Source organism: Asparagus officinalis, chromosome 4 (genome assembly GCF_001876935.1).
Source record: "Asparagus officinalis chromosome 4, Aspof.V1, whole genome shotgun sequence".
Classification (NCBI taxonomy): Eukaryota; Viridiplantae; Streptophyta; class Magnoliopsida; order Asparagales; family Asparagaceae; genus Asparagus; species Asparagus officinalis.
In genome coordinates, this window is record NC_033797.1 from 21,628,412 (window position 1) to 21,639,476 (window position 11,065).

The following is an 11,065-nucleotide window of genomic DNA, read 5'->3' on the forward strand; positions in this document are numbered from 1 at the left end:
GTTAAAATAGAATTTCCCTCGATATTCGAGCTTTGTCCTTTTACACCAGAACAGGCGCCTCTCTAAATCCCTCATCCCCAAACGAATACCTAAAGTCCAGCGTCTTGAATCTCTGTCATAAACCATCACAGATGGCTATGGATGGCACCTGTACACACTGCCATGGGTCAGGGCATACCTCTCGAGATTGTCATCACGGTATTACTTTTCGTGCCCCTCCCAGGATGCTTACCGTCCCTGCCAACACCGCCAGCACCATCCTACATCTCTCCGCTTTCGCAATCTTCAATGTTAGGTCAGGCCATCCATCCGTCCAGGAGCTCAGAGAGATTCTGGCTTTTCACTTCAATCGTAGTTCATGGCCCTATCAAATCAAAGAAGCGCCAGGAAATAGCTTCATGGTGCAGTTTCCATCCGTCTCCCTTCTTACCCAAACCACAGAGCTCGGCCTGGTAGATGGGGGCACCTTTACGGGCAGATTCTGCCGATGGAAGGAGGATATCAGGCTTTCAACGGTTCCCCAACCTTTTCCAGTATGGATCCGCCTATTCCACCTCCCATACCATCTCTGATCCCTAAGACCTGCATGACCCTGTAAGGCATGATGCTGAGTGCTGAGCCTGGGTCAACTTGAACACGGCTGATTTCAGAGGATCCGATATACCATGTGTAATACAGTGGTCGGTCATGCTCGTGCTTGACTTGCACATCTTCCTGAGTGAATGATATGCATGGTAGACTTCTCGTTGCTTGTAGGCATTGCAGACAAGGTTGATCTTCAGAAGCCTCAGGAATCAGAGTGACTTGAGTAATGAAGCTCTCCGTATTCTTTAAGGCTTCGATCAGAGCTTCCTTGGTGGTTTTGGACAACCTCAGAAGCTCATACAGAGTAATCCTGGCCGGTATATTGGCTAACTGAGCCATGACATTGAATTGGAAGGGAGCGCTCGACTCTCCAAGCTCCTGGTGGAGATTTTTGTTGAACCGGAGCTCTTTTTGTTTCCCTTTATCGACCGGCTTCTTTGGGACAGAACCCCCAGTGTCTTGGGGCTGTTCTTCCACCTCTTGAGCGTTTTGGCTGTAATCCCTCAAGTAAGCTTTTCCTGACCGAGTGTCAGGGTTGTCTCCTGGGTATGCTTCCAGGGCAATCCTCTCCTCTTCTGAATCAGTAAGAGGTTTAAGGTGATCATCATTTTCAGTAATGGAGGGGCTAATCATGTTGGAAGACTTAGCCTTGCCTCCTTTCTTTTTGGACGAGGTGTTCGTCCATTCTTGATCTCTTAGCAGATCAGGGTGGACCCACATGATTTCCCCTTTTGGGGTAGTGAGGGGTACCAACCCCCTATCTTTTTTATTATGCAAGTCAACATTCTTCAAGTGCATTTCTCCCTTGTGAATGGGGACAATGCCGTTCGCAGTTACCACCAGGGGGAAGTCACCGAATTGGACCGCTATCATATTGGTGGATACGGTCTTCTGTTCTGGCTTCAAGGTGAGTACATTAGCATTTACCAAATTCTGCAAGATGTCTTTAAAGACATAGCATTTTTTGGTAGGATGTCCAAGGAATCTATGGTAACGACAATAATTAGGGTCATCCACTTTCCCTGCTTCATCCGGCTTCCTGATCTCAGGCAGTTGCAGCTTGTTGTTCTTTCGAAGCAACTGGAATAAGGTATCCACATGCTCCTCTTTAAACGAATATTGCTTGGGCGCTCTTTGTTGATTAGGCGCCTTGCCTTGCTTATTAGGCGGTGGTACTCGCGTGTAGTCAGCTGCTAAAGTCTTCTTTCCCTTAGACCGCTGGGCGTTGTTCTGGTTGCGTTGCTGCTGCAGCTTGGGTTGCGGCTCTTCTTCAGCTTTAACTCGCGCCACTATCTCTTCAGCTTGTTCTCCCTGTGAAACTAGTTGTCTCCAGGAGCGACACTCTGCTACCCCATCTGAGCAAGGAGCTGGGTTTGTAGGTTGTGCCTGCAAGTTTCAACCAAAGTTGATTGGGTCATACCTGAGGGGCATCGCAATGCCATGCTGCGGAATCTTTCCACATAGGCCTTGATGGACTCTCCTTTCCTTTGCTTAGTGGCGAGGAGAGTTGGGACTGAGACCTCCGTATCATCCTCAAAGAACCTGGCCAAGAATAGCCTTTCCAGGTCTACCCATTTCTGGATGGATCCGGCAGGCAGTTTCATGAACCATTCGAAAGCTACACCCTTAAGGGTACCGATGAATAGTCTGGTCAGGATGGCGTCATTCGCTACCACATCTCCAGTTTAGGATTTAAAGTAGTAGATGTGCTGATTTGGCGATCCTGTACCATCGAACGGTTATAAGGTAGGGGCCTTAAATTTCGGTGGGTAGGGAGCTGTATCCCACTCGGCAGGGTAAGGCCACACTACTCCTTCTTCACGGAGCTCGCTTCTGTTGGCGATTGCATTGAGGCGAGCTTCCAGTTCATCCATTTTGGTGGACTGAGGATACAGCTCTTTTTCCATCTCCTTCTCATTATTAGAAGAAGAATTCAAGTTGTGATCTCACGATCTGAGTGTTCGTGCGCCTTTTGCTTTCCCTTTGACATAGTTCTCCAGGAAGACTCGGGTTTTTGCCCTTTTTTAGCGAGAAGCTGGGCCAGCATATCCTTTAATTGGAGAAGTGTCTCATGTTGCGCCTGGAGCATGACATGATGTTCGTCCACTCTTTTGGCTATGTCTTCATGGTTCCCTATCGTGTAAGCGGAGACCTCACGTGCGACAACAGAACTTGAAGATTGAGATTCGGCGACTACCGAATGTTCATCGTCGGAAACGACCCCCTTGGCCAATCTTTGATAATCAACCGGACGGATAGCTCCTGTCCGAGTCCGTGTATTCCGATATACTCCTTCGAACTGGTCACAAATTTCCCTAACAGTTGGGGAATGAGTTTTTTGTGACTCATCGGAATCAGTATGTGAGGCTTTTCCTCTGCCGATCATGTTGATGGTGACTTCGGAGTATTCCGCATCAGCTGTCTTCTTTTTGTATCGGTGTTGTCGTTTGGCAGGTCTAACGACATTCGTCAACCTATCGAATACAGACCGCCGAGGTGTGGATGCGCAACAATGGCATTCTGACAGGACTGCAGATATAAGCCTCTCACATTGACATGAGTGAGCTGCTTGTGCTGTTGGATTTCCTCTCGACAATAATTCTCGCAGATTAGGAACTTGAGAGGAGACTTTCCCCGGGCACGGAGGTGGATATGGAACCCCCTGCCCTTGGGTGGGTGAGATTGGTTCTTGTCGAACGTGGATTTTAAAGCTACGCCGACTTTTCTGAACCTGGCGGACCTCTTGAAGATCGCGTTCTTGAGAAATAACGCGAGGGTCGCGTTGAGATTTATAAACATTAGGACGAGGCCTACGTTTAAATGATGAAACAGACCTTTGAGGGTCATGTTTTGTTTGAACGCGCCCATGAGGGTCGCGTTTGGTTGGTGAAAGAGACTCTTGAGAGTCATGTCTCGTTTGAACGCGCACCTGAGGGTCGCGTTTAGTTGGTGAAACAGATTCTTGAGAATCATGTTTTGTTTGAACGCGCACCTGAGGGTCGCGTTTAGTTTTGACAGCTCCCTTCTGAGGGCTGCGTTTTGAAGGAACAACGCGCCACTCAGGGTCACGTTTCAGCTGTATCAGCCGAGGCTCGTAGTTGGGCTCATTACCACGAAGTGAGCGTTCTTCTTTGGGAACGCTAGGCTCGGTTGGATTTTCAGAATTACGGTTTTCGCGTTGGGCCAACTTTCGGCTTTCACGTAGATGCGCTCGTCGTATGGATCTTCTCCGTCTGCGAGCGGCGTTTTTCTTGGCTTGTTTCAAAGCCTTAGCAGCAATGTCATTGACGCTCATGGAACTCGTTTCCTACAAAGGCCGTTTGTGCCCCGAAGTATGTTTGGCTGACGCGGAGGTGGGATCTTCAACTAGCAGAGCTAGTTTGAGTTCCTGGCCGAAGGAGAGGGCTTTCTTCGGCACTTCAACAACAGAATTGATCTCCTTAGAGATCTTGCGGACACCATGCTTAGCCTTGGGGCTAAGTGATCCATAGGATAAGGCTTCCTCATATTTTGCTTGATCAAACTCCACGACAAGAGTTTCTACAGTGGTTCCCATGAGGTGGACGTCGGACTGCGCCACCACTTCTTCGTCGGAAAAGCTAGTCCCCAGCGGAGTCGCTGTTTTTAGCGAAAGTTGATCTCATTGTGGAATTCATTATATCTTCGGTCGATTACAACAAATTCAAAAGAAATAGCCTTTTTATAAGACTTCTTTTACACAACAAAATGAAAATTACAACTTTTTAGAAACAAACGCAGGATCGTTGTTTGGATCACTGATTGCGTGGAATCTTTGCCTGTGCCGGGAGCGCTTTGACTCGTGGACCACCGAATCACAGATTCTGATTGAACCGTGAGGGGTTTAATCATTCTTCCTTCGTTTATCGAAGTAAGAATTTGAAGCGAATATCTTATCGATGTAAGATGTTCACTCTTCTAAAGATCAAGTCAGAGCTTAGATCTCTAGGAATCGCCAGAAGCTTCTTGAGGATGTTTATGAAGAAGGAAGACTCTCTCTCTTGCTCTAATTCACCAAAAACTCAAGGCCCTCTGCTCTAATCTGCCCTCCAAATGCTCTCTGTCTTTATTTCGTGTCTAGGGAGGTATTTATAGGGGTAGGAGTGCACCACAGTTAAAATGGGGGCGAAACAACCAACCAGATGAACCTTCTTTGGCCGCGGCAGCCAACACTGCCGCGGCTATTAGCGCGGCAGTGTGGGCTGCCGCGGATAATTGGCAGCGGTAGTCTGGGCTTACGCGGCCAAAGAGAGCCGGTTACCAGCACGTTCCATCGTGCTTGAAACCGTTCTCCCACGACCTTTAACCACGTTTTCGTGGTTTAACTGCTTGTCCACGTCAGCACACGTTCTATCTCTGGTGGCTTCAAATAATCATCGTATAACTGCCTTGTAACCACCATAGCACCCCCTATAATAGCCGCTGCACCCTAGGCTGCCGCGTCTTAGCCGCGACACTATATGCTGCCGCGCCTTAGCCGCGGTACTATATGCTGCCGCGACTTAGCCGCGACACTATATGCTGTCGCGCCATGGCCGCGGTACTATATGCTGTCGCGCCATGGCCGCGGCACCATGAGCTGCCGCGCCTGAGCCGCGGCACCAAGTGTTGTGTATACATGTTCTTCCATGTTGTCTTGCTTTCTTTGAATGATCCCCTCTGATTAAGAGACTGATGTTTACCACCTTTTCTTTGTCTTGAGTGGTATTTGGATGTCTGTAAGCATTTTTTGATGCCTACAGATACCCCCTCCAAAGTATCTCAGACTCATCATTTCTTTAGTGAGGAGTCTGGGACACTTTGGATATGATAAGCTTTCCTTACAATTTTTCTAGTGCTTTGTTGAGGAAATTGCGTAGAATGGTCTATGAATGGCTTCAATCTTTGACTTCTTCATCTTTTAGCCTATTCAGTGCTTTGTAGAATAGCTAAGATTCCTCCGGTGCTGCGTTTATCACGTGGCCGTTGTCGAAGTCTTGAATTAGAACTGCCGTCGAAGAATAGATAAATAGTTTATACTCGTATACTATATTGGAGTGTTCGGGAAATAGTTTAACCTCATATACCCATTGAGAGGTAATCAGGTTATTCTTAAGAATATTTTGAGTAATATTCTCCAGAAACTTCCTGTTGAGGCTAGGGAAACAGTTTAGACTCGTGCACCCATTGGAGTAATATAGTCTCTTTTTTGTTGGTAGAGATGAACCCGAAATTGGAGAGGAAGAATTTTATATTCTATCTCCTGGTCTCTTGTTTGTTGGTAGAGATGAACCCGAAATTGAAGAGGAAGAATTTTATATTCTATCTCCTGGTCTCTTGTTTGTTGGTAGAGATGAACCCGAAATCGGAGAGGAAGAATTTATATTCTATCTCCTGGTCTCTTGTTTGTTGGTAGAGATGAACCCGAAATCGGAGAGGAAAAATTTTATATTCTATCTCCTGGTCTCTTGTTTGTTGGTAGAGATGAACCCGAAATCGGAGAGGAAGAATTTTATATTCTATCTCCTAAGTGCAAGGGAAACTTAAAGTGGGATCTCCACTTAAAGAATCTGGACGGATTTAAATAATCCTAACTGTCATAAGGTTTGATTATTAAACTAAAAGTGGATCTCTCGCTCATGGAATGAATCGAGAAGAGATTTTGATTATGGTCCTAACTGTAGTAAGGTTTGACCAAGTGGGAGTTTTGTACAATCCTAACTGTTTAAAGGTTTGATCGCCCAATTTGTGGACCTCTCATTCATGGAAAGAATCGAGAGGGGATTTTGGCTTTGGTCCTAACTGTTTAAAAGTTTGACCAAATAGGAATTTGAGACGATCCTAACTGTTTAAAGGTTTGATCGTTCAATTTGTGGACCTCTCGTTCATGGAGGGAATCAAGAGGGGATTTTGGCTTTGGTCCTCACTGTTTAAAGGTTTGACCAAAAGGGAATTTGAGACGATCCTAACTGTTTAAAGGTTTGATCGTTCAATTTGAGTGGACCTCTCGTTCATGGAAGGAATCGAGAGGGGATTTTGGCTTTGGTCCTAACTGTTTAAAGGTTTGACCAAAAGGGAATTTGAGACGATCCTAACTGTTTAAAGGTTTGATCGTTCAATTTGTGTGGACCTCTCGTTCATGGAAGGAATCGCATGGAAGGAATCGAGAGGGGATTTTGGCTTTGGTCCTAACTGTTTAAAGGTTTGATCAAATGGGGATTGAGACGACCCTAACTGTTTAAATGTTTGATCGTTCAATTTGTGGACCTCTCGTTCATGGAAAGAATCAAGAGGGGGTTTTGGCTTTGGTCCTAACTGTTTAAGGGTTTGACCAAATGGAGACTTGAGACGATCCTAACTGTTTAAAGGTTTGATCGTTCAATTTGAGTGGACCTCTCGTTCATGGAAGGAATCGAGAGGAGATTTTGGTTTTGGTCCTAACTGTTTAAAGGTTTGACCAAATGGGGATTGAGACGACCCTAACTGTTTAAAGGTTTGATCGTTCAATTTGTGGACCTCTCGTTCATGGAAAGAATCGAGAAGGGGTTTTGGTTTTGGTCCTAACTATTTAAAGGTGTGACCATGTGAGAATTTTGTGAGGGAAGATTGATCCAACGAAGTGATCGAATCTCATCTCAGCAAAAGAGTATTCAGAAATCACCGTGGGGATGTAGTGTTTATCACTTTGTTTGTAATGATCAGGTTATCCCTAAGAAAATTACATATAGCATTCTTCCGAGAACTTCCCGTTACATGAACCATCCACCCCTAGCTTCCTTCACGAAACTGGGTCTAACATCAAACTGAGTTACATGACTGGGTTATCCTTAAGAATATTACATGCAAAAAATTCTCCAGGAACTTCCCATCGAGAGTAGGAAATAGTTTAGACTTATATACCTATTGGAGTATCGAGGAGCAATTTATACTCGTATACTCTTTGGAGTGAGGGGAAACAGTTTATACTCGTGCACCCAATGGAGTTAAGGAGAACAGTTTATACTCGTGTATCCAATGGAGTGAAGGAGAACAGTTTATACTCGTGTATCCAATGGAGTGAGAGTCGTCTTCACTTGGCTTGTTTCACCGTTATGACGCCAGAGTCAATTAATGCTTGGATTTTGTTTTTTAGTCCAAAGCAAATCTCGGTGGGATGAAGAACCCTTCTGTGGTACGCACAGTAGTTTGGATCCGTAACCCTCTTAGCTCCCTCCTGATCTTTAATAGGGGGTAGCTCGATCTTGTCGTTGGCGAGGAGGTATTTCAAGATGGCTGGAGATTCATCACAGTGATTGCAGATGTCGTCGGTCGGCTTCTCTCAGCTTTCTTTCTTTTAAGAAAGTGTTCAGCTTGTTCACCGTACATTTTCAAATCTTTCCAAGTTTTGGATGGTACGACCCCCAGGGCTTCCAGGACATCGATAGAGAGATTATTGTGGCATGTTTGAAGGATGAACTCCTCTGTAACAGGATCTCTGCAGTTCATTGCCATGTTACGGAAGCGCTTGACAAAATTATCGACTGACTCTCCGCCTTTTTGCTTCTCATCCAAAAGGGTTCTGATTGACACTTCGGTGTCATCATCGAAGAAATTGCTGAGGAACAAACTTTTTATGTCATCCCAATAATTGATGCTTCCTGGCTTGAGACGTCGGTACCAATCGAAGGCGGGCCCACGAAGGGTGCCAACGAATGACCGGACCATTAAAGCCTTATTTCCAGAGATCATGCCCAAATAAGACTTGAAATAAATCAAGTGCTGAATAGGCGAGCTTTTTCCGTCAAACGGCGTGAAGTTAATCAGATTGAACTTTGCCGGATACGGTATTGAATCCCATTCTCTTGGATAGGGACATGGAATACCCGTCTTTTTTACTTCTTGAGCCGTCATCAAAGCGTTGACTTTGTTTTCAAGCTCTTTCATTTTCTCGTCATCGTCTATGTCTTCATTCGAAGGACGTTGAGGAGAATGAATTAGGCCACCCCCCTGTAAGAGGTGCTATTGAACCACCCCCAATATCGTTATTGGGAGGGTGCGTTAAACCACCCCCAGCGTTATTGCTATTGGGAGGTGTATCAGCAAAGATGACTTCCTCCACTTCCGGATCACTGTCATCAGCAATATTTTGAGTACAGCGGCTGGATTCAACTCGCTGACTGGGCTCAGGAAGTTGAGACCGTTGAGTTAGCAATTCTCTCATTTGTTGGATAGCTAACTCCATCTCTATCTTCATTTCAGCTCTAATTTCTTCACGTTGCTTCGTTAGAGCTTCTTGAAGCATTTGAGCAAATTGATCAGAGGTGATCGTGACGACTTCTCTGGTTTGTCCTGTGCTGGATATGGTATCATCGGAAGCAATGGCTAAACAAGTGTCTGAAAGTTCATCCTCTGAGGATATTCCTTCATGCATTCTCTCGTAATCCCTGCGTTTGAAACAAGTGTCTGAAAGTTCATCCTCTGAGGATATTCCTTCATGCATTCTCTCGTAATCCCTGCGTTTGATGGCTCCTAATTGGAGTCGGGACATCCGTTTGGCAATTCTTGAATTGACTTTTCCTCTCGGGGGAAAGTTGGGATTTGATTCACTTGAATGCCAGCTAGATTTTCCTTTATCACCCACGTTGATGATGACTTTAGGGAATTCATCATCTTGGGCAGCTGATTTTCTCTTGCAGAAATGTCTCGGCTTAGGCTTCGACTGATTTTCTCTTGCAGAAATGTCTCGGCTTAGGCTTCGACATTTCGGTGAAAAGACTGTGGAATACCGAGACTCTTCGTGGGATAGGCTTCGACATTTCGGTGAAAAGACTGTGGAATACCGAGACTCTTCGTGGGATGGCTTCTCGTTTGAAATAGTCACATTCTGATAGCATTGCTCTAATGAGTCGCGCACAGGAACAATGAGAACTCATTTCCTGGACAGTTCTATTTCGAGTATTGTTCATACCCCCAGCTTGATAGTATGATTCATCGGTATGATTGTCAGAAAATCTTATCGTCTGTTGGTATGACCTCCCAGGTATGACGATGCCTTTTGGTGAATGCGTCTTCTTCTGGGGGTTTACAACCTTGTTGGCATTCTCAGGACAATTTACTACTGTCTTTGAGCGATCCAAGGTTATGTTGGGAGTCGTACGTTTAGAACTACCCCTTTGCGGGTATGGAGTCTTAACGGGCTCCGAATGCTGATCTTGCTTAAGTCCAGACTTCGGGATCCAAATTTTGTAAAATTTTGGTGGTTCTTTGGCCATCGTTTTCTTGTTTCTCTCTCGTCTTTGTTGTAAGAGAGCATGTGCATAAGCAACGTTTGCACGATGCTTTTGTATGCGTTCTTTGAGGGTTGAGCGAGCCCTCTTGACTAAAGTCCGTTCATCCGTCGCTAGTTTAGCAGAGATATGAGTAATTGGTTGTTGAGACAATTGAACCACTCGATGCCTCCTCAAGTCTAGGTCCGCGTGATAACGAACCCCATCGGTTTGTTCTAAGGCCTTAGCTATTTGACGAGCGCGGCGCTGACGTTGTCTTTGACGAGCCCTCTTCGTCAGTGCCGGTGGGCTTTGATTCGATGACTCTTTAACTATATAAGAGTCATTGTGAGCAAAGGTGTTGTGAGTAAAATCTTTAGCAACAATCAGGCGAGAGTCTTCATTTTGTGCCTTCTTTAGCGTGTAGGTCTTCCTCAATTGTGAGATCCTCTTGCACTCGCGAGACAATGAAGATCTTAAAGAGGATGATGAGAGATATTCCTCAAATTTAGTTTGGTCGAATTCGTATTCGACCATGCATTCAACTGGTGATGAGAGATATTCCTCAAATTTAGTTTGGTCGAATTCGTATTCGACCATGCATTCAACTGGAATCTTGATCGGCTGCGACACGACGGTCTCGGCAGCGAGACCGTTGGCTCCCACTGTGGTCGCCAGTTTGTTTTCAGCGAAAGTTGATCTCATTATGGAATTCATTATATCTTCGGTCGATTACAACAAATTCAAAAAAAATAGCATTTTTATAAGACTTCTTTTACACAATAAAAGGAAAATACAACTTTTTAGAAACAAACGCAGGATCATTGTTTGGATCACTGCTTGCGTGGAATCTTTGCCTGTGCCGGGAGCGCTTTGACTCGTGGACCACCGAATCATAGATTCTGATTGAACCATGAGGGGTTTAATGATTCTTCTTTCGTTTATCGAAGTAAGAATTTGAAGCGAATATCTTATCGATGTAAGATGTTCACTCTTCTAAAGATCAAGTCATAGCTTAGATCTCTAGGAATCGCCAGAAGCTTCTTGAGGATGTTTATGAAGAAGAAAGACTCTCTCTTGCTCTAATTCACCAAAAACTCAAGGCCCTCTGCTCTAATCTGCCCTCCAAACGCTCTCTATCTTTATTTCGTGTCTAGGGAGGTATTTATAGGGGTAGGAGTGCACCACAGTTAAAATGGGGGCGAAACAACCAACCAGATGAACCTTTTTTTGCCACG

The 11,065-nt window shown here is 45.2% G+C and overlaps 1 protein-coding gene across 1 annotated transcript in view; it reads right to left on the bottom strand.

The window, feature by feature from the left end:
• Positions 368 to 11,065, bottom strand: part of LOC109838334 — a 40,636-nt gene continuing 29,938 nt past the window's right edge. Inside the window, exon 3 of the mRNA XM_020406785.1 lies at positions 368 to 582. Coding sequence (XP_020262374.1) covers positions 368 to 582 — 215 coding nt within the window. The remainder of the gene's footprint in view (positions 583 to 11,065) is intronic.